The following is a 25,000-nucleotide window of genomic DNA, read 5'->3' as shown; positions in this document are numbered from 1 at the left end:
TCTTTCATCAGAAAAAAAAGTTTGTTTCTACCTTATTCCGTTCTTCAGTAATCAACAATAGAAAATAGGTTAGTTTCAACCAAATGCTCTGTTTTGGACCAAAATACGGAGAAATCAAGCTTTTTGTGAAACGATATTATTTCATGCACTCTAGTGAATTTGACACCTTTTTTTCGCCATGAATGATGCCACAAACACCTGAACAGTGCTTTACTTATGTAAAACACTACCACCAACAATGAAAAAGTGTTTTTTGATAGCAAAATACGTTTATTTACATTCAACAGTGTAACAATTTGACAAACCAATTTGGCAAACTATTTACAAATGTGTGCAACTGTGGTACTATTTTCAATTGTGTGGATGTTTCAACTACACAGTTTTTCTTTTTGTGATGTATATTGTGTAAAACTCCCCTGCGTGCAAGGGGAGTTTTACAGGATTTGCACCACAGATTAGTTTCACTGCGATTGCCCCTTCGCGTGCACTTTCTTGCCGGCCTTTTTTTCCGGGGAGTAGCAGGTATGTGTGTGGCCATGTTGTCATCAAGTCTACTCTCAGGATCATGATACGGTGACCTGGTGTTACGTCTGGCTTCCTCATGTCCGTCAGTTCCTATACCGGGTGGTAAGAGATGTTCTGATCCATCTTATCCACTCCATTCATGGTGGCATCGTAGTCCAGAACCAGTGTCTTCTCCGTGATCAGACTGTACCCACTCCTCCGATGAATATGCATTGGACTCGGGGTACTCTTCATTGTCCGATTGAACGTCCGCCTGTGCAGAAGTGCTCGTTTTCCGGCGTTAGCATCGCTAGCCTGTGAGGCTTTAGGACGCGATCGAAGCCGCTGCGTCAACGCTTCCAACTTCGGCGTCAACCTCGGAGTCACCATCATCATCATCAATGTGCTCTTTAGCATTGGTCGATGCTTTTCGTCTTTGAAAAAAATGCTCAAGCGTGAGCTGCTTGCAACCGGTCGCCATTTTCGCCTCCTCAGCCATTCTCCCCTCAACACTCTAGCTCCGCCTCACGTCTTCTACTGACGCCTACCCGATTTTGTCCAAAGAGAGCCATCGCTGCCATCTAGTGCTCAAAAATAGGCATTATACTAACTCGACCTGCTTGATACTTTCAGCACAGCTTGCCATGGCTTTCCTCCACCCGTTTAAAAACAAAAAACAAAAAAAACATAGTGAACGTATTTTAACGTCTTTGGCGGCACTCATTTGGATTTTACTAAATGTTTTTCAATGTTTTTGGCGGTCAATCTGTGATTGGGTTGCCCGGACAGCAGCTTTGGCAGGGATTCCCAGACTTCCCTCTCCCCAGCCACTACGTCTAGCTCCTCTGACGGGATCCCAAGGCCAGCCGAGTGACATAGTCTCTCCAGCATTGTCGTACCCGGGGTCTCGTCGTACTCGGCATCTGGTTTGATTGCCTCCTGGACGCCTCCAGGGAGGCGTCCAGGAGGCAATCAAACCAGATGCCGAGCCACCTCAACTTGCTCCTCTCAATGTGGAGGAGTAGCGGCACTACTTCAAGTCCCTCCTAGGTGACTGAGCCGGACACCCTGCTGAGGAAACTAATTTCGACCGCTTGTGTCCAGGATCTTGTTTTTTTGGTCACGACCCACAGCTTGAGACCATAGGTGGGGGTAGGAACATAGATCGACCAGTAAATCGTGAACTTCACCTTTCGGCTCAGCTCCTTCAACAGCTTCCACAACGGACCGATACAAAGTCCACATCACAGCAGACGCTGCACTGATCCGTTTGTCGATTATTATTTTTCTTTCTTTCTATTTTTTAAAATGTATTTACCGTTGAAGAAGCCAGCAGTAGGCGGCACGGTGGCTGACTGATTAGCACGTCCGCCTCCCAGTCCAGAGGACGTGAGATCGAGTCCGGGCTTCGGCCTTCCTGGGCTTGGGTGGAGTTTGCATGTTCTTCCCGTGCTTGCGTGGGTTTCCTCCGGGTACATATACATGCATGGCAGGCTAATTGGACACTGTAAATTGTCCATAGGTGTGATTGTGAGTGTGGATGGTTGTTTGTCTCTGTGTGCCCTGCGATTGGCTGGCAACCAGTTCAGGGTGTACCGCCTACTGCCCGAAGCCAGCTGGGATAGGCTCCAGCACCTCCCGTGACCCTTGTGAGGACAAGCGGGTAAGAAAATGGATGGATGGATTGAAGCCAGCAGCACCACATCATCTGCAAAAAGCAGAGATGCAATGCTGAGGCCACCAAACTGGAAACAAATATTTCAGCTGCACCTTGAAATTCTCTCCATAAAGGTTACGTACAGAACCGGTGAAAAAAGGCAACCCTCACTGGGAACTAATGCAACTTAGTACCAGCAATACAGACCAAACTCTGACACCGGTCGTAAAAGGAAATGAATAAGCCTGTGTCAGGGGGCTCGGTACCCCTTACTCCAATAGCACCCCCCATAGGATTCCCAGAGGGATGCCTTCTCTAAGTCTACAAAACACATGTAGACTGTTAGGGCGAACTCCTATGCACCATCGAGGACCCTGCCAAGGGTGTAGGCTAGATCTGGTCCACTGTACAACGGCCGGGATGAAAACCGATTCCGGTGCTTCAACGGTTCTCAACTCGATACCTAAAAAAATATGAAACTGCACATGCTTTGTCAAAAACAATACTGTTTTATTTACAGAGTTACATTTAACGTATTATTATCAATAAAGGTGAAAGGAGTCACTGAAAGCCAGAAATAAAAATATTACAATCAAAATAGTTTAAAAGCTACACCTAAACTCTTCAGGCTACTATGAGTAGCCTATTCTGGTTAACAGCTAACAGTGGAGCTTTCTTCGCATGTTGTCTTGCTGGCAGCCAATCGGTTTTGAGTATGGGCTACGTCACACACAGCGGCCAGCCCTTGTATTTACTTACTGTTGAACAATACCAAGGTACCAATAGTGTTTAGAATCCATTAGCCAAAGCTATTCAGCACAACCACCGGCCGCCTGATTGCCATTAAAATAGTGGAAGTGCTTGAGGGACATGTAAGGGGGGCGATAATCGTGTCGTCTGTGCAACAAACCTATTCTAGGGCAAATGAACCGTTTACAATGCAGTTAATTTTTGTTCAAGCCTGCCAGGTTTTCTTTTGTTGGACAACAAAGAGAAAACCCGGGTAAATACACCGTACACGAGCCTTAATTTAGCGGAAAAGGCCATTATCTGCGTACTCGGCTGCCAACAACAGTCGCAAGGTGATTACGTCATCAAAATGCGACACGTGGTTGCCTTATGCTGCTTGCGTTGCAAACGCTCCCGTATGTAATTCTGCTGTCTCCCAAATTGGAGTTTACTGCAAAACTAAAAACGCAAAATGAAGAATTACATACATTATATATTTAAATACAAAACATTGTTTATAAAACATCGTTGGCACTAATGCTTAAGTAATTGGACGATCCCATTCAAATGCTAACCAGATTTTAGTATTGACTTTGAGACCGCGGGGTGGGGTTAAAGTGTCCTAGGACAGATTCATCCCCTGGGGTTAAAGCAGGGTTAGGGCTAACCCTAATCCTAACAAACATTGTGAAAAGACATCATTCACATTCCTTAAAGGTCATAGATATATTTTATCAATAGAAACACAATTTTAAAAAAAATCTGTAGAACGTAATTCAAAGTGTTCAAAATATTGTGGAACTCCGAAGCGTACCCGTCATCTCCGGAACACTTTGGGAAGCGCACACACCGACACGCAGCGCACGCAGAGGGAAAAAAACTCTACTACTACTCTACCACCACCCACCTTGCCGTGAGATCCTAAAAGCTACTTCTAATTTAAAAGCAGACGTGTGTAGACACTTGGCTTCTACAATGTCAAGAGCGTAAGTGAACTGGACAAGAGCCATGTTTTATGTAAGTGGTGTGGTGCTAAAATAGTAGAACTGGAAGTAGTGGTGCAACGGATCATCTTTGATCCGTGATTCATACGGATCATGCACCACGGCTCGCACTGCACATGACCCGCGGATTGGTTGTGAAAAAAAGAAAAATAGTGCACGTTCACATGACGGCAACAAGATCAGTCCACATTCACTGTGATGGCAGCAGAGGAAGTTGAAAAACCTCGTAGATCATGTAAGTAGCATGTATCGGGAGTAGGGCTGCTCGAGTTTGGAATAAAACCTAATTGCGGGTTTTCAAACCAATATTGCGATTGCAATTCAATTTGCGATTTTTGTATTTTATACATTAAAATGCATGAAATGCTACTACTGTGAGTCAGGTTAGTTTCAGACAAGTAATGTTATCAATATTATAACAATGCTATACTATAATTGTCACTATTTGATTAAAAGTACAAGTACTGGTGAATGTGCTAAACTTAGACCTACATTATGCTTCTGAACAAAATAACCTGCCAATAAAAACAATACATTGAGGCTCAAGCTATGGTGAGATTATAATCTATAAACTATAGTTACATATCCAGAATAATAACACAGAACGGAAAATGACATCCCAATTATTCATTTATTTTGCAGAATCATTAAAATCAAACAAGACAAAGCAAACCACAAATTACTGAATGTAAACAATAATATAGTATCAAGTGTAAACATTTAAACAAGTAAACATTGCAAACTATTATGCACCTAATTTAAGTAACTAAACCTTTAAAACTCAACAATACTTGTGACAAAACTATCTTCTCTCTTGTAGTGACAGTGCAAAACTTTGAGGTCTAAATATTGCACACATTTTTTCATAAAGAAAAGCTTGCCTTTAGTGAAGATGTGAAGCAAACCACCACCAACTTCAGTAGAAATAGACCAATATACTTTTTTTCAGGGCAAATACTGATACCGATTATCGGCCGATAACTGATATTTGAAGCCAATATACCCTTTGCAGAAAAAAGTTGGTATCAAAATTTTTAATAATAATAAAAACTCCAGCACACGACTGAAAATAGCCACTGAAATAACTCATATTTCATAATAAATGACATCGCGATTGTGTCAAAGGTAAGATTTCATCATTATATGCCTATAGTTAACTGTGGAAGGGCTTAAAATACCATGGTGTTTAATATTTAATACTTTGTCCTTCACTTCTAAAAAATGTGTTTGTTTTTTTTTATGCAAGGGCATACAGAAGGCTTTGATGCAGCTTCTGACATGAAGAGGTGGCTTACAACAATGGTAGTTATTACAAAAACGGCCACCAAGAGGCAACAGAGTATAAGAGATCAGCCATGTTGCAACAAGCTCTTTTTGTCAGTGTGTTGTTCACCAGGAATATGAATATTGACGAAACTTTGCCGCTGATGAAATCTTTCTTTTGGTAGGTAACTTTCATGTTTTTATAGCAATCAAACACAATATTCTTTGGGCATTGCAAATTCAGTCAAAATCAAGTAAAACAGCCGGGAGCGAGAGGGGTTGCTTTTTGAAAATGACTGGAAGTGAATGAGTTAATGTCAGGTTCAAGCAACCTTGAACACTTCAAAATACACAGACACAAGGATGAGAAGACAAGTATTTTGGGTTTCTTACTCGTGAGGAGAGCAGAGAGGTGTCCAGTCACAGATTCCTCAAACCACTCTGGCCACTCTCCATCTCCCGCTCTTTTTATTTTGGGGTGGTTTCTGAATCACATGAGTGTGTTGCACCTCTAAAGGGGTGGGGAAACGCATGATAATGCAATGCTGCATTGTCTCAAAATAACACATTTGTCTAAATGTTTGTAAGCGTATGCGAGTATAGGCATGTTTTATCTGTCAACTGTCCCCGAAAATGTAATCATCCTTCTTGTGATCGGGCGCAGTTCCTGTTTCCTTGCTGTCCCAGGCTGTGTGACTCATCAAAAACACAGTCAACACAATCTAGCGACCTTTTGATTAGTAGGCTCATCCAAAATTCACATTATTAGCAAATATATGATAACTTATATACACTTTTATTGTAACAGTTTAAAAGATTTGATAGTGACAGCCCTAATTAAATGAAAATGTATTTAACTTAAAAGTTAATTACAGTTCAACTGTATTTAGACAGTTATTCTTTGGTGTACTGTCAGGTTCAGTCAACCTAGAACATTTAATAAACAACAGACAAGGAAGGAAGACAAGACATTCAGATTATTTTTGCTCGCAAGGAGAACAGAAATATACCCAGATTACAATCTCCTACCCGCTCATAGGCACACTCCGCCAAGTCCTCTCTTTTTAATAGGATGTTCCCTAGTTACACAGATGTTGCTGCTCCAAAGGGGAGGGGGAACACCCAGCAGCAACCATCACGGATAGGAGTCATTGTGCAGATAATAATACAGATGTCTTTCTTTGGCCCTGAAGGTTTTAACAGCCAAAATTCAACAGTTCATCCGTAATGTGTTTTTAGCCACTATCTTGTGATAAATCACAGTTCCTGTTTTGCAACTGCAGCTTCTGCTCTCTTCAGACTACCCTAACCCACATGGTTCAAACATAGGTCACACTGCTGAATAAATGCTTGGCAATACTATAAGAGTAAATATGGGATTACTTATGTACATTTATTCTAACATGTACCACCAGAGGGAGTCCACATACCAATAGTGCTACACTTTGAGAATCACTGATGTAGATAAAGAGAAATTAACAGGTTTTCAATGTGGTTGTCAGACTCCTTTCTCAATGCACTGGTTCTATCCAATCATGATCCTTGCAGGCATCTGAGGATCTGCTGATGCAGCACTATATTGACCTGAAAGAGCGTCCATTCTTCCCGCACCTCATCAATTACATGAGCAGTGGTCCGGTGATTGCCATGGTGAGAAGCGTCATAACTAGCGACTAAATCTTTACTTGGAGGGTCAACATTGCATTAAGTAAGTGTTTTGTTTTTTAAAACCGTAGGTATGGGAAGGAAAAGGGGTTGTTAAGACCGGCAGGGTGATGCTCGGAGAAACCAACCCAGCAGACTCCAAACCTGGAACAATTAGAGGAGACTTCTGCATTGATGTCAGCAAGTAAGTGTCATTTACCTGCATCTCTGGTATGGTCCTCTAGTCTCTTATTTTCCATTTTGCTTAACAGAAACATCATCCATGGAAGTGACTCAGTTGAGAGTGCAACTAAGGAGATTGACCTGTGGTTCAAAGAAGAAGAACTGACCTGCTACACAAGTTGTGCATCCAGCTGGCTCTACTGAGCACTGTCCTCAAATGCCCCTTATCCAATTTGACCTACAGCAGAAGTAGTTATTCCAGACTGTACTTTCAGGATGCATTTGTCTTGGTAACATTCCATTATTTCGTTGTCCAAATTATGTCATAAAATAAATGTCAATGTTGGAAATTAAATGGTGTCACTCATTGCTGGGAGGAGTAGATTATAACATGGCTCCATACAAACTTCTTCTTTTTTTTCCTACTAGGAGTACTGTGGCCCCTAACCTAAAATTTTAGAGGCACAAGTAGAAAATGTTGCGGTGCACACTCTAAATCGACCGGTAGAGTAAATATTCACGTTTATATTTTTTATGATGGAGTGTGTGGCATGTTAAAAAAAAGAAAATAAATAAATCTAATTTCCGTGGTGGCACATGCGTGAGTTGGTGGGAAAAAAATCACTTTCACAGCCTCAAATTTTAGGGGGAAAATGACACCATTCAGGGGCAGTTTAGAGCCCTGTAGTAGTTTAGTGCAATATATTTACATAATGGTAGTAAACAAGCTGTGGAGTTCAGGATTTAATTTTAGGGCATGAGATGAGAACACATAGTTTCCACAGCCGGTATCTACTCTACTCTGCAAAAGCCCGTGGCATTGGAGACGCACTGCTTTTTGGTGTAGAGCCACGCAGAGTAGAGTAGGGTAGACACTGTCAGTGGAAACGAGGCTATAGGTACGGAAGAAGATAGGGGACAGTAAAGAGGGGGAAAAAAGCGTTGGCAGGATTCTCACTTTATTCTCAGAATAATTTAAAGTGAGAATTCTGAATTTAATCTCAGAATTCAGACTTTATCACTTTAATCTCAGAATTCTGACTTTAAATGCGAGCATTCTGACTTGCATCTCAGAATTCTCACTTTATCACTTTAATCTCAGAATTCTCATTTTAAAGTGAGAAGGGGGGGGGGACGAGGGTTAATCTGAAAGTCATCACACAAAAAATTTAGCATAAAGTTGACATTTGTGGCCCGTAAACATTCATTACATCATGCGCGGTAATGAATGTCTTCTTCAGTAGATGTCTCAATGAAATTAGATTATGTCAACTAATTTCTCCAAAATATTTCTACCTCCTACCTACCTTGCTGAGATAGGGGGAAAAAAAGCTTTCCACGCAGGACCATATTTACTTCCGTAAACTGCAAGGTGACATCGTTTTCACTTGACGTGCGAGTCACATCACGGGCGCGTTGCGTTCACGTTAAAAGTCGCATTTGTTTTTGTAATGTGAACAAATACAGAAAAAGGTCATCCAAATTGGGCATCACACCCTGCAGTGTGAACGTAGCCATGCTGTATGCATATGTACAGTGAGGAAAATAAGTATTTCCTGTGATTTAGCAAGTTCTCCTCCTTTGAAATCATGGAGGGTTCTGAACATTTCCTGATGTCCACTGTGGGGGGAGTCACAAACTAAAGTAAAAAATCCGAAAATCATATTGTATAAATTTTTAATAATTTATTTGTATGTTGGTACTGAAAATAAGTATTTGAACATGTGAGAAAATAAATTGGTACAAAAGCCTTTGTTTACAATTACAGTGGCCGTTTCCTGTATTTATTTACCAGGTTTGCACACAATGCAGGAGGAATTTTGGCCCACTCCTCTGTCCAGATCTTCTCTTGATTTCTTCAGGTTTTAGTGCCGTTACTGACGAACACGGAATTTCAGCTTCCTCCAAAGACTTTCTTTCGGATTTAGGTCTGAAGACTGGCTAGGCCACTCCAAAACCTTGATATGCTTCTCACTTCTTTATTATACTGGCTGTGTGCTTTGGTTTGTTGTCATGTTGGAAGATCCAATCACATCCCATCTTCAATGCTTAACTGAGGGAAAGAGGTTGTTGGCTGAAATCTCACCATATATGGCTCTGTTCATCTTCTCAATACGGTGCAGTCATTTTGTCCCCTGTGCAGAAAAAGCCAAAGCCTGACGCTTCCACCCCCATGCTTCACAGTAGGGATGGTGTTCTTGGAATGGTACCCGTCCTCTTTCTTCATCCAAACATGGCAAGTGGAGTTAAGAACATTTTTATTTTATTTTTGTCTAAGGCTGGGCGATATGGCCAAAAAATGAAATCTTGATTTCACTATTACGATTTTAATCTAATAAACCCAAGAAACATTTATTTAATGGTTTCATTTATTAAAAAATAATTCCTGTGCAAAATGTTCAGACAACAATAATGTTCACACAACAATGACGTCTACTGATTCTAAATTAGTTTTAACATAAATAGTAGGTTAAGTTTATGTTAAGTAGTTGGTAGCTACTGTAAACATGTCTTGTAAATCACCCCATCCAGCATTGGACAAAATTACAACTCACAAAAACATTTGGATGTAACAGAACATAAGAACATCAGCTTTTAATAATCCAGAAGACAAAACTCTATTTCACGATTTAGCAAATTTTCAACAATTAAATTTTTAAAATGTTGATGTATCGAATTAATTCGATTTATTGCCCAGCCCTATTTTGGTCTCATCTGACCACATGACTTTCTCCTATGATTCCTCTGGATCATCCAGATGGTCTTTGCCAAACTTCAAACGAGCTTGGACATGTACTGACTTAAGCAGGAGAGCCTTGAGTGTGCTGCATGATTTTATACCATGACATCTTAGTGTATTACAATAGTAACCTTTGGTCCCAGTTCTCTTCAGGTCATTGAGCAGATCCTCCTGTGTAGTTCTGGGCTGATTCCTTGTCTTTTTTAGCATCTCTGATACCCCACAAATTTGAGATCTTGCAGTCCAAGGGAGGTTGACAGTAATTATTACCATCTTCTATTTTCTTGTGTGTTGTGTAACGTGGATGCTGTGTGACATGAACATGTTGCAGGTGTGCCACAATAAAAGGTGGAGTAAGAGATGTGCCACAAATGTGCTGTAATATGGTTGTAGCTGCCTCTGGTCCACATGCAACGCAGACAAACTCGACTGGTGCAAAACATCTGTCTTTTATTGGCACCGTGAAACTAAACAATCAAATAAAATAGTAAACAAACCAGAAAATAAACACGAAAATACAGTCAATCCAAAACAATACACATGCAGTGAAATCCAGCTTGCCACGGCATAAAACACAATCACGTTATTTTATTTAAACACGTGCTTCCACACAAACTTATACAAAAAATAAAACGCACATACCTCGTTCTACTGACCAAGGGTGCTAAGCACGGATGTTGAGAGTCCGGACCAAGTGCGTGCATTCACAATTTAAACCTCTAAATGACTAAATAAACCCGCTCATGTTGACATCATTCTCCATACAATCCACAACTTCGACAACAATAAACCACTCATACCTCGGTCAACTGACCGAGGACGCTAATCAACCACGAGGTTGGAATCCAAACGGAGCCAATACGTTCATTCATAAAAATCTGTCGATGACGACACTTCTGTGCGCCACTATAAAGGTTCAGCAGCTTCCGGCGGAAATTAAGTAATTATATAAGAAAGTAATAAATTGCACAAAATAATTGGAAGAACTATTACCAACAAAAAAGAGGGGGGGAGGCAATTACACTCCCACTAATATAAGTATAACAATCATAAACAAATACATGATTTCACTTCACAAATTAGTAACAAACCTCACAATAATGATTTTTTTTTCTTCTAAAAGAGCTCAGTATTGTTCATTCGGTAATGTCATCATCATTGCTCTTTTTTTTTTTGGTATGTGGGTGAGTACGTGTATGTGCGTGCGTGTGTGTATTCGTTAGTTCACCAAAAACCTATTTGAAAAAATCCCATACCGTTCACCTAAACCGAACACCGCCGTCAGGAGACCCGAGGAAGGACCAAAGAAAAAAAAGGAAGGTGAAATCCAGCACCGACCAGACACCACCCACCGGGCCACCAACCAGAGTTCTTCACCAACCCCAGAAACATCTAAATTCCAACAAATCCCAAACATCAGGGAGACCTCAAGAGACCAAAGGAGAGACTGAGGAAAGGAAGGAAGGACAAACGAAGCAGAGTGAGATCCACAGACACCAGCCTCCACCGATTCAATGACCTGAGGAAGAAGCAAATTGCGTCTGAGTTTCGATAGATGCTGGTGTGGTGGATCTGGCATGCATGAAAATCTCCACCAAAGAGGGGAGCCGTCGACCCCTGCCAGGACAGAGCGCAACACCTCAGGGCCCCCCAGGCCGCGGCAGCGCCAAAGGACGACCCCCGGGCCCCACCAGGGCCACCGGCCGGAGAGCAAACCCAGGAGCAGGAGCACGTGACATGTGACAAGAAATAGGTGAATAGTAGGCCACATCTTTTGTGCTCCTTGCGACCTTGCTTTGTAATAAATGGCCCGAAGCAATCACACAAAGGGCTCTAAGATTTTGACATGTTCTTTTGGAAGCTCCGCCATGCGCTGTTCTTCCATTGAGCGTCTTAGCCAGTGTTGGGAATAACGGTGTTTAAACTAACTGCGTTAGGTAACTCAATTTTATTTTTCATAAACGGAAACTAATTATTCTCCCCATATTTCATACGCCGTTATTGTATGAGAAATGCGTTGCGTTACAATTTATTTATTAGATTCAAGGCTCGAAGTAAGCTTACAAGATTGTGCGGTGACTAGCTCTGAAAATGTCATTTGCGCACAGTTAGAGGCACTGTTGTTGTCGGACCTCGTCACAATAAGGCTGGACCTTAAGGCTTAGCATATTTTAGCAAAGAGTCCACGTCCTCGCCTGTAACTGGTTTGACAACTTTGACAAGAGTGACATTAATAAAAAATAACAGAGCAGATTCACCTCCAATGGGCACTAAGGGTTAATATTCGGATTCACTGCATGCCAGTGGGTTAATTCTATAGGTGCTGTCCCCCCCTGGCTGGGCGTGGGCGGGTCTGCCCCTCTGTTGGCTGCTGGGTGGCAGCTGCGTCTTGGCCGTTCCCTGGGTCTCTTGGGGGGTGCTGCGTTGCGGCGCCGCTCCGGCGATGCGGTTCGGTTTAATGCACCACATACACTCACTGGCATGCCTGGGAGGCATGTCAGTGAGTGTATGTGGTGCTATAATGTGGGGATATAATTTCCCTCTGTCCGGTTCACCTGCTCCCAATTTTAATGCACCACACACACACACACTTGTATATACACTGGGTGGGGTCACATTCAAGGTTTAGGGGTAGAGTTCGCCAGTCGGCGAGCTGGCGGACTCAGTAACAGGGCTTAGCTTTCACTAAGAACTCTGGAGTGACGACCGGGGCCTTTCCCCACTGGGCCTGGGGTTCGGGGGTGCCGGCCGTTCTCCGGTGCCCCCATCTCCCCTTCTGCCCCCGGTGTTCTGTCCCTCCACGCGGCGGGGGGTGGGGTGGGCGCGGGTGCACTCTCCGCTCCACTGTCCGGCCCCTCTTCGGCGCCGATGCCTGGGGGCTGCCGGGGGGGGGGGGTGTTGGGGGCGGCTGGGGCTGGGTTGGGGTGGATGGCGGGGGTGGATGGGGGGCGGGGGGGAACGGGGGCTGTGGACCGGTGGGGTGCCTGGCGGTCCTGCAGTGCCCCGTCCTGCTGCGTTAGGTTGGGGGCGCGGGCCGTGTTGGGGTGGGGGGCGCTCCTGGTCCTGGGTTTGCTCTCCGGCCGGTGGCCCTGGCGGGGCCCGGGGGTCGTCCTTTGGCGCTGCCGCGGCCTGGTGGGCCCTGAGGTGTTGCACTTGCTCTGTCCTGGCAGGGGTCGACGGCTCCCTTCTTTGGTGGAGATTTTCATGCATGCCAGATCCACCACACCAGCATCTATCGAAACTCAGACACAATCTGCTTCTTCCTCAGGTCATTGAATCGGTGGAGGCTGGTGTCTGTGGATCTCACTCTGCTTCGTTTGTCCTTCCTTCCTTTCCTCAGTCTCTCCTTTGGTCTCTTGAGGTCTTCCTGATTTGTTGGAATTTAGATGTTTCTGGGGTTGGTGAAGAACTCTGGTTGGTGGCCCGGTGGGTGGTGTCTGGTCGGTGCTGTATTTCACTTTCCTTTGTTTTCTTTGGTCCTTCCCCGGGTCTCCTGACGGCGGTGTTCGGTTTAGGTGAACGGTATGGAATTTTTTTAATAGGTTTTTGTGAACTAACGAATACACACACAATCGCACGCACACACGCACATGCAAAAAAAAAAGAGAGCAATGATGATGACATTACCGAATGAACAATACTGAGCTCTTTAAAAAAATAAATTAAAAAAAGGAACAAAAAAATAAAAAAATAAAATAAAATAAAAAATAACAGTCGAGATTTGCTGAAAAACGGCCGCCATGAGGAGCGATTTCTTGACAATCATGTTCCACCAAGAGCCCTATTGCGACTCCACAAGCACTATAACAGCGATAAAGATACCGTCATAACGACGCTCGCCTAGTGTAATTAATAGCGCCGACAATTGTATTTCTCTTATTTCACGAGTGCTAAACAGTGTTGAGAGAAATATGCTTACACTCATGGAGGCGATGGAGTGACATTTGTATGTGAATGATGCATGTTAAGCTTAGAGTTGGGCAGTTTTCTGACATAAATCAATCATTAAACACGTCTTTATATGTGTAGAATTATAAACTGAAGATATATCACCATACTCTAATATTTGAAAGTGTATAAAAGTATATGTTTTTCAGAGAGATCAAGTGGAAGCTGATGATTCTGAGAAGTAAACATAGTAGTAGTTATGGCTATGATTTTGGCCATGATAGCATTAAGCACTGTATATTTTAATAACATTGGCAATTTATTTGATCTTTTATTGATTATTTTAGCCCGCAACAAACTAGGACTAGGACTGTCTACAAATTACCTATAGATGGCATAAGTGCCACAAATCACCATCTATCCAGTATTTATTTTATTTGTATTATTCTGATTGCTGTAGTAACTGGCAGTGGTAGAACATACATCACCACTCCAAATTTAATGAATTATTATTATTATTAGTAGTAGTAGTAGTAGTATTATTATTGTATGATGTGTCACATGGAGTGAGGCATTTGTGTGACATAAATGAAAACACCCTATATAGCCTGGATGTAATTTGAATTCCTTGTATAAAAATATAATAATAATGATATATTTAAAACAAAAGTTTTTTTAATCCAAATTGTTTGATATAAAAAAAAATGTTAGTTGTGAAAATAGTTACTTTGCCTGGTAACGAGTTACTTTTATTATGAAGTAATTAAATGACTAACTCAGTTACTTTTTTAAGCAAGTAATGAGTAACTATAACTAATTACTTTTTTAAAGCAACATTTCCAACACTGGTCTTAGCTTTCGACATTGCACACATTTGTTTATTAACTTTGCCACCTCCTTACTTCCACCCAAAATCCATTTGTTCTTAGCTCCATCAAGGTTTGGCTTCTCCCCTGGTGGCAGATCTTTGAATGGTAATGTGACATTATCAGATTTGTTAGGTAGAATAATAGGATGTTTAAGATCTTGACCATAAATAGATTTTTCCAACCTGCCTCATACGCGGAGGAGTCCCTGATCCAATATGGGATCTAATGGAAAAAGTGGACTTGAACGGGGAAAGGTTTTCTACCACCTTCAGCTTTTCTAGCTCTTGGAAAAAAGCATCCTGTTGTAGAAGACTGATTATTGCATTAGCAGCTTCTTTTCTTTCTTCAACTGACACAAGACTGACATTTTGGGTTTTCGATTTTAACCTCTTTATTCTCGCCATCACTTTAAGAAGTACTGGCCAACTAGAAAATCTTGTGAGACGGCTGAGAATGTTATTTTGTTGGGTTGCATGGGTCTTGAGCACTTCAACAACTTTAACTACAGGATCTCCAACTAGTAATTCCACTGTGCTACTTGGTATGAGTTGAATCTCTGGTTCTCATAAACACCTTGGGCTAGATAACCAGCTCGTTGACTTGAGATCTGATGCACTGAGCCCTCTAGAAGCATGATCAGCAGGATTTTGTGTTGTGTCAATATAATGGCACTGTCCGGGATCAGTAATTTGTCTAATCAACTGGACACGATTTGCAACAAAAACATGAAATCTATGCACATCATTACTGATATACGCGAGGACTACCTGGGAGTCGGTCCAAAAGTATTCTTCATCAATGCGCATTTCAAAATCTGCTTTTAGCATTACACTGATTTTTGCTGAAGTGACTGCAGCTGAGAGTTCTAATCGCGGAATGTTAGTAATCTTTGAAGGAGCAACTCGTGATTTAGCTATCACTAAACTACAGTGCACTCGGTCATTTTTGCACCTGATGTAAGAGCAAGCACCATAGCCAACACTACTCGCGTCAGTAAAATGATGTAGTTCTACTCTTACAATGTTGTCAAAATCTAATGGATGATGACATCTAGGGACTGAGATTGTCTTCAAAGCTTGCAGACCGGTTTTCCATTCCTCCCACCGTGTGCTCAAATTCTCAGGAATTTTGGTCATCCTAGCCGATATTTCTGTGGCACAACTCTTGAAGAATGACTTTGCCACTCAAGATAAATGGGGCTACAAACCCAAGTGGGTCAAACAGGGAGGAGATAACAGTATGTTTCGGCAAGTGGGAGTTTGCTCTTTTGTGCTGGTATTGAAGCTAAAGGTGTCATCTTCGACTGACCACTGGACAGCACATGTCCTTGTCATGTTGTGTTCAGTTTAAGATCAAGAGGCTCGGTGGTATCAACTCTCTGAGGGCTCCAGATGGGAAAGAGAATAGACACAATTAGAGTTGAACTTGTGCAGGTGTAGATCTGCAAGTTTGCACAGATTTTGCGTGTCTTTGTTTTTTGAGAGCTCAGTATTGTTCATTCTGTAATTTTACTGATTTGACATGTCATCATCATTGCTCTCTTTTGTTATTTTTTATTTATTTTTTATTTTGTATGTGCGTGAGTATGCGCATGTGCGTGTGTGCATGTGTGCGTGCGTGTGAGTGTGTACTCATTTGTTCACCTAAAACCTATTAAACAGCCCATACCGTTCACCTAAACCGAATACTTCAGAATCCAGTTAGTCGTAAGATTGTCAGGAGACCCGAGGAAGGATCAAAGAAAGGAAAGTGAAATCCAGCACCGACCAGACATTACCTACCAGAGTCTTTCACCAACCCCAAAAACATCTAAATTCCAACAACTTAGGGAGACCTCAAGAGATCAAAGGAGAAACTGAGGAAAGGAAGGAAGGATAGATGAAGCAGAGTGAGATCCACAGACATCAGCCTCCACCGATTCAACGACCAGAGGAAGAAGCAGATTGTGTTTGAATTCTGATAGATGCTGGTGTGGTGGATCTGGCATGCATGAAAACCTCCACCAAAGAGGGGAGCCATCGACCCCGGCCAGGACAGAGCAAGCACAACCCCCCAGGGGCTCCCAGGCCACGGCAGCGCCAAGGGACACCGGCCGGAGAGCAAAGCCAGGAGCGCCCCCAACCCAACGCGGCAGGCCCGCCAGGCACCCCACCGGCCCACAGCCCCCGCTCCCCCCACGACCCCCCCAGTTGTGTGGTGCATTAAAATTGGAGGGGAGTTGTAGGGCGAAGACGGTGTCCCTCCCCCATATTTTTTCCATTAAAATGGGATTTATGAGGAGGTTAGACCATTGGTCGATATTCAGAGTTTGTTTATTTATTTATTTTAACAAGAATTGTTTTTTTTTATAGTAAGGGCTACAAGTGTAGATTTAAATTGTTTACGTGGTAAGTCAGTTGTTGTTAGGTCACCTAGCAAACACAAGTTTGGAGATAAAGGTATCCTGCAGTCCAAGATAGCAGAAAGTCTTTCTAAGACTTCAGTCCAGAAATACATAACCGGAGTGCATAACCATTAAGCATGAAAATAAGTGTCTGTAGTGTTTTGTAAACACTGGAGACAAATGTCGGAGTCTGAGAGTCCCATTTTCTTCATCATATATTGAGTAATGTATGTTCTATGAATAATTTTATATTGGATAAGTTGTCAATGTGTGTGTTTTGTCATTTTAAATACGTTTTCACAAACTTGAATCCGGAGCTATAGACAAGTCTGTCTCCCATTTCGAGATGGGTAAAGACATTTTATCAGTATACGAAAGTAACATATATTTTTGAGAGTTTTTTTGTTGTTGTCGGAGAAAGCTTGGTAATATCTTTAGCTAAAACAGGCGGTTGGAGCGTACCCCGAAGTGTTGGAATTTGTTTCTTTATCATACTTTTAACTTGCAGATAATGTAAAAAAATTCAGTTTTTTATTTTGTATTTTGGGACCAAGGATGTATATGATGTAAACATATTATCTGCGAAAAGATGGTGGAGATGTGTAATTCCTTTCTGCTCCCACACACCTAAATAAAACGATTGGTTGTTAAGTTGAAAGTCGAGGTTATGCCATAGGGGAGAAAGCCCGCAGGGCTCCACTTGGGCTTTTGTAATTTCTAGTGTCTTCCACCAGGCAGTCAGGGTGGCGGAAATCATTGGGTTTTGTTAGAAATCGTTTCTTTGATTTCCTGCATGTTCAAATAAAACTCAAAGTTGAAATCTGTGAAGAAGTTTGCCAGCTTTATTTTTCAGAATTCTGAAGTCACTTTAGAACCTTGCTCAAACAGCAACTGGTCCAGAAGTGTCCCCTCTCTTTCCGCACTCCCTCACTTATACAAAAACAGTTTACTCCCCCCTGTCAGCTTGTCCTGTCAGCAGAGTGAAATACACAACTTGATAATCTTACTTCAGTTCCTATCTTAGTCCACTCCAGATGTGGGTAAACACTTGGCCCCCGGCGCCTCCTTGCACTAGGGATTTTTATGGACAGACCTTTGCTTGCACTTTCAAACATCCTTTCATTTAGATAACTCAGAACCCTTACATTTCTTTCCCAGGGAGGAGAACAAAAGACTATAGATTGACTAACATGAATTAACTGTTGTCTTATTATTACACAGCTCTAACTAATATCAAAAACAATTAAAATATAAATTGAAACAGAAAAACAATGTTAATAATCTAACAGTTTTTAAAACAATTGTGTCGCTTAATCGATGTTGTAATAAAGAGTAAATCTAGAAGTCTGAGGTTATTACAATCCTTCTGTTCTAGTTCCAGCCAACAGTTAGTGTCTCTGTTGGGTTGTGCCCATATATTGTAGCTGGTTAGCTATATAGTAGTGCATAAAATTTGGTGCCCTTTGACCTCCTTTGGATTTACTTTTCTGAAGAGTAGATAGACTAATCTTTGCTTTTTTATTTATTCCAGTAACATTTTGTAACGGCCGAGATTTTGCGTGCGTAATGAGCTCTTTGGCTTCTTGGACCGAGGAAACACTAGTCAGCCCATCATCAACATAAAAGTTTATTTCAACAAAAGCTGCACCCTTGGAGTAGTCAGATCGGTATTGTTGTGCTAAATACTTAAGACCAAAATTTGCACAACCGGGAGAAGAGGCGGCCCCGAACAAATGAACAGCCATCCTGTACACTTTGGGCTCTGTGTCTAGTTATCCATTTTCCCACAATAGGAATCTCAAATAGTTGCGCATCTCTGTACTGACAAAGAACTGATGGAACATCTTTTGGATGTCACAGATTATGGCTGTTTCCTTCCTAAAGCGACAAAGCACTTCCACCAACGAGTTGGTCATATCAGGGCCGGTGGAGAGTGTATCATTCAATGAGATGCCAAGGAATTTAGCTCAACAATCAAACACTACTCTCAACTTAGTAGGCTTCTTTCGATGGTACACATAATGATGTGGAATGTACCACACAATCAAATTTTTAGATGCAACGGTCTAGTTCTGAATCACCATTGCCAATAATGTCTGTCATGAAGGCTGTGTTAACGTCCATGATACCGTTTGTCTGCCTTAAAAAAATTTCTTCAGGTGCAACAGTCGGACAGTAGCTAGCCTCTTGTTATCTGGGAGGTTTGGTGGAGTAGTGTCTTTGAAAGGAAGCGGCATCTCATAGTGTCCGTCTGGTCTCTGTATTATTTTGTCACTCAGAAATTGAATAAAGCGAACATCATTTTGAGAAACGCACTTGTCCTCGTAGCTTCTTTCGTTAAAGTCTAACTCCAGGACTTTAAGCACATCAGTGTGGGTATTTCCTTTACTGTGACATGATTAACATAGCTCTGATTGTCTTTTCTGTCCAGGTGGGGATTTACTGACCCAATGATACTCCATCTCAGAACAGTTTGTTGAGCAAAAGGTTCATTAGCATTTCCAGTAACTACCTCTAGGGGTGCTAGAGTCATAACCAATCAATAACCTGTTAGGAGGCAGATCTTTCCTCCACGTGTTCGTTTTCTTTCGGGTAGAGAGAATGGAAAACAGAAAACCCCACATAACAATCTTGAAGTGATCTCATTTTGTTAGCTAAAGCTTTCAGGTGTGGCCACTGACAGGCAGTTTCTCTGGTGGGGATATGAGACTTGTCTACGGGAATACATTCTCGAGAGTAGACTTGACCAATCTGGACTAGTGTGTCAGAATCATCACCATTTACTTTAAAGTTGCAAGTAAGCTTACTCACTTCAACAATGTCAACGGAAGTCATAGTACTTTTCAACTGCACTGGTTTAGAATCAACATTGAGTTCAGAGGCCAAATCTCCTCAAATAAAAGATGAGTCACTTTGGGTGTCAAGTAAAGCATATGTAAGTATTTCTTTCTGGGGCCGTGTAGCAACTGAGACAAATACTGGCACTATGTGGCAGAAGATTTTCTTGTTAGCACATGAGACATGACTTTATATACTTCTTTGTTTGCGCGTTCTCCTTTATTTGCACTGTCTACTTTGTTTGCACTTTCTCCTGAGACGCTCCCAGTTTCCTGTTGCCTTGATTCCTTTCCTATATGCAGACAAGTAGGGTGACATTGGTTACACTTGCTGCAGGAATGGCGCGTTTGCAGTCTTTAATTGCATGTCCCTTTCTTAGACATCCAAAGCACAGGTGATTTTCAAAAATGAAAGCCTTCTTCTCCTCCATTGTCTTATCACTAAAGACTGGACATTTTACAACACCATGTGTCTCATTTTTACAAACAAGCAAGGTGGCCTTGACCTTTCTTTGTTTCAACATTGGTTTTAAAGGATTTGACTTTCTTTGGGATCCACTCGTCTGTGGCCTTAAAGTTCTTTAACATGGGTGAGGCAATAAGATTGCATGCTATTTGAGCCTCCCTTAACATAAAATCCGTGAAACAAGCAAAACCTGGGTAATCTCCAGATGCATCCAGTTGTCCTACCACTTTGCGACTCCATCGACGCACCAACCAATCAGGCAACTTTTTAAGGAGCTTATGGTTCTCTTCATAATCATTTAAAATCGCCTCCATAGACCCTTGAAGAAAATCTGCAAAGTCTCTAATTGCAACTGGATCATTAGCGGCTATTCTAGCCATTTAGCGAATCTGTTTGCACCATTAAAGGGCTTCCATAACGGTCCTGAAGAGTCCTGAAGTTGTATGCGTCTTCTGAATTGTGATAAAAGAATCCTTTAACAGCTTTACGTGCTTCCCCAGCCAGATAGCCTTTGAGATAGAGCATATTTTCACTAACCGGGGCTTCTCTCCAATAAGACCCATAAAGGATATGTTCCAATCTATATACTTCAAAGGGTCACCAGTGAAAACTGTTGGTTCTGGAACTGGAAGACGGCTACAGGCAAGTGAACTTGATTCCTCTTGAAGCTTGACAGGGTTAGGCTGAAATGGGACGGCTTAAAGGTTTAATAACATTTTATTTTCAGTATCCTTATTTCCAAGTATGTTCTCACCACTCACCGACTCATCAAAGCTTTTATAAACTTTAACCCGAGCCTTCGCCACTCTAACTTCGTTGTCCACTTGCAGCTGCTGCAATTTAATTTCTTCTTCTTCCAACTTTAATTTCCCTTCAGCCTCCCTTTGCTTCAATTCGGCCAAGGTCTGTGTTTCCCTTTGTTTCCATTCACTTTTCAATTGGTCAAGTTTGGCTTGTTGAGCCTGAACTGCTTCTTGCAGGGCTTTTGCTTCCTGTAGCTTAGCATTGAGGTCCGCTTCTGCGTCCACACGCTTACTTGAATACCTCGAAGTGGTGCTAAATTCATCACCCAATCCTGGCGGTGCCTCTGACATTACGTTTACTCAGTAAACTTATTGGCACCACATTATTAAACAGAAACAGCTTACTCTTATCAGTTAAGAAGGATAAGGTGTCAATAAACTTCTTTCTCACAGAAAGTTTGTGCGTTAGGATTGAAGAATTCTGTTATAAGCCATGAAACGCGATAGGCCTGTCATTTAACCAGTGAGTTTAAAAGGCTATGCCATGTGTGTACATACATTTATATTAAACACTTGATTATAACCAGTAACATAAAGGTGTGATATTTTATAATTAAAAAAAAAAATGTTTTATTGAAGACCACTTAGATTTTTCTAGCGAATGAACAGCTACCCACAACATTGGTACCTGCTGAACACTGAATCTAAAAAGTTACTTTGGCTTATCTAAACAGAGTTAACGAGCCCGTGAGGTTTTTCCAAAAACAACTAAACTTATCCAGGTCTTTACAAGTGCAATCGATCGACGGGAGGGAGCCGCTGTAAAAATAGTGTGGTTAAATTATACTCTTATTTCTACATGGTTACTCAATTGGAGTGTTATTTGACTTAAGACCGGGCAGACACTGTAAAACCTAAAAAGGCGGTGATAACATGGAAGGATCCTTCTCGACACCGGCTTGAAAGCTCCCGTCACCCATTGCACCTGCAAAGCAGTGGACCAGGCTAGAGGGGAGTTTTTAACTCTTTAAATGGAGAGTCGGTAAGGTAAGCGAGATCTGATTACAGTTTACAATTACACCCAAACCACTATTTTTAGAATAGCGCATGGGCGTGGCCAGTTGATTTCCGGACAAGAAACACAGGCAGGTGACTGGGGGAGTGTATTCGTACAAGGCAAAACATTTGAACTGACTCGCTATTTCACCATAAATATACTTAACAGACGTATAATGGTTACAACAAACCTTTGCTGCTTTGGTGTCTGCCGCTATGTGATTGGCGATATTGTGACCTTCGAATGAAGGGGAATTTCCAGAGGAATGTCTCCGCTGGGTTCAAGTGGCAGTGATTTACGCAAAAAAACGTCACAGAAGACACCTATATATGCAGGGTTCGTACACCTTTTCTATGACCAAATTCAAGCACTTTTTAGGGACTTTCAAGATACATTTTCCAGTTTTTCCAGTATCGTTCAAAAGGCGAAAACCAATGTGAATCAATCCATAGCCATGTTTAAAGTCACCAAATACTGTCTGTAGGAAAAATACAGAAAATCAACTAAAACCTAAGTCTAACATTGAACCAGTAGTTATCATTAAATGAATGGGGCATATAAAATGAAGCAGTTTTTGTATACTACTCAAAGTCAAAGTGTTGTTTTATCAAATTTCTTGTTTTTTTTCTTAAAACACTCAGTGACATCAAAGAGCACAGATTGATTCACACCATATTTCCGCCTGTAAACTTACCTGCATAATGTAATACTTGTTTTTTTCTACGGAAATCCACCACAATCTCCTTGGTCTCCCCCCACCCCCCGGTGTTTAGAGAACAGTCATGAGTATACTGCTCTGCCTCCTCCGTCCAACCTCATCGTCAATATTGCCGACGACACCATCGTGCTCTGACTCATCTCCAATGACGATGAAACAAACTACAGGAGGGAGGTGCAACATCTGGAGTCAAGGTGCCACAAGAACAACTTGGCTCCAAACACCAAGAAGACCAAGGAGATTGTGGTGGATTTCCGTAGGAAAAACAAATCAACCATCAACCTCTCTCTATAGGCAACAATGTGGTGGAGAGGGTGAGAAGCTTCAAATTCCTGGGGGTAACAGTGACTGGGGACCTGTCCTGGGGTGATCACATTTCCACAGCGGTGGGCAAGGCACAGCAATGCCTCTACTATTTGAAGAAGGAGATCTCTGATGGTGAACTTTTACAACTGTGTCATCAGAAGCGTTCTAACATATGGATTATTGGTGTGGTTCTCCAGCTGCACTAAGGCTGACCAGCAGGCTCTCCAGCGGATGGTGAAAGCTGCCGGGTGAATCATTGGAACGACTCTCCCTGAGATCAGCACCATCTACTCCACTCGCTGTTTGAGTAGAGTACGCAACATCCTACGGGACCAGCACCATCCAGCTCACCACCTTTTCCACCTGCTGCCCTCAGGGAGAAGGTACAGGTCCATATGGGCCAGAACATTTAGACTGACCAACAGTCTATCCACAGGTTGTGAGGCTACTGAACTCTGTGGACAATAATAACATCCAACAACAACAATCACTTTGAACCGGTTTTCATTGTTGCAGAATGTCACTACTCCCTTTTTCCATTTACCCTTCTTACTCAACTTTTGACGACCATAATATTTGATTAAATGATCCGGTTTTGCACTGATGCACGATGTCATCTCAGGTATCTGAATATTTCTGCTCTGCACTTTATTAATGAGAAGACCATAAGTTGCTGCTTAGTCTTTGTTGTACTATGTCCTATACTGTGTTGAATGTTTACACTGGGTTATTTTACGGGTATTTATTTTTGTGTGATTTTGCACTTTACCAACTCTGCTGTATGGATGCTCCAAACGGAGTTTCGTTGTTCCCTTGTGACAATGACAATAAATTCTGAATCTTAATATAAATGTTAACTTATTTTCTAGTCATTCACAAATTGCAACTGTGCAAATAGAATAAAATTGCAAATAGCCATGGCACTTTGTTTACTAGGGGTGTAACGGTATGTCCAAGTCACATTTTGGTTCAGTACGGTATATTTTCAGTACAAAAAAACAGATGTTTTTAAATGTCTATTTTGAAAAGATGACAATAGTACATTTCTAGAAAATAAATAAATAAAAGGTAATATTGTAATAAATTACAAGATAATAAATATATACACCTACAATAAAACAAATCTTAAATTTGGCACCAAAATCACTCAACACTCAACAGCAGCAACAGCTGCACATCTAACTATTCACATTTAAGGACTACACTATATATATATATATATATATATATATATATATATATATATATATATATATATATACAGTGCTGCTCAAAAGTTTGTGAACCCTGCAGGCATGGTCAGACTTTTTGTATAAAATATTAAATTAACCTTAATAAATGATTAGTCATACCCAAATCTACAATGCTGACATTGAAAATAATGGCTTGAACAAAAAGAATGATTGCTTTTTTTTTTTTAAAGGGGGTATGGTGCGGGCGCAGACAACGTGCGAGCGGCATCCAAGACCCGCCTTCGGAGGGCCCCCGCCGGCCGGCCTCGCTTCCGATCGGGCGCGCCGGGGCGGTCGCCGGGGTGCTGGAAGGCGACTCGCGAGCCGGAGGAGCCGCCCGCCCGAACACCGGCGCGAGGCCGGCCGGCGGGGGCCCTCCGAAGGCGGGTCTTGGATGCCGCTCGCACGTTGTCTGAGTGCTGAAAAACATCAACACCAAAAGCGAAAGGGGGTGCGTTTGTATTGTAGTCAATGTAGTTCGGGCGGGCGGGTATTTCGTAGCGGTTAGTATAGCATCTAGCTTGTTGCGTTCGGATCACGGCAGGTAAAAGTCTTTGATCGCCACAAATAGTTTCAAAATGGGTGGGGGTCGCTGTCTGTGCCTGTAGCGCACATTGAGTTTGATGATCTGTGCAGGATTCTCAGCAATTAGTCTTGTATTTGTCTTCAATCATTTTATTAACAGCTTTGATTCAAAGTAAGTTAGCACATGACGCTAAAGAATCCCTTTGCGGCTCTCTTCTTCTGCTATATATGAAGTACATCATTATGTTGGTG

At 41.9% G+C, this 25,000-nt stretch overlaps 1 protein-coding gene across 3 annotated transcripts in view; it reads left to right on the top strand.

Moving 5' to 3' along the window:
• The window catches only part of LOC147157256 (nucleoside diphosphate kinase A2-like), a 13,683-nt gene extending 6,344 nt beyond the window's left edge, over positions 1-7,339 (top strand). For all 3 annotated transcript variants that reach the window (XM_086064284.1, XM_086064285.1, XM_086064286.1), the window contains 3 exons: positions 6,706-6,807; positions 6,894-7,006; positions 7,074-7,339. In XM_086064284.1, the coding sequence (XP_085920410.1) occupies positions 6,706-6,807; positions 6,894-7,006; positions 7,074-7,188 (330 nt within the window). In that variant the 3' untranslated portion in view covers positions 7,189-7,339. The remainder of the gene's footprint in view (positions 1-6,705; positions 6,808-6,893; positions 7,007-7,073) is intronic.
• Positions 7,340-25,000: the final 17,661 nt, after the last annotated feature.

Source organism: Leptonotus elevatus, chromosome 20 (genome assembly GCF_054856555.1).
Source record: "Leptonotus elevatus isolate MCC_2025b chromosome 20, RoL_Lele_1.0, whole genome shotgun sequence".
Lineage (NCBI taxonomy): Eukaryota > Metazoa > Chordata > Actinopteri > Syngnathiformes > Syngnathidae > Leptonotus > Leptonotus elevatus.
The sequence above is the reverse complement of the archived record's forward strand: the minus strand, read 5'-3'. Positions and strand labels throughout refer to the sequence as shown.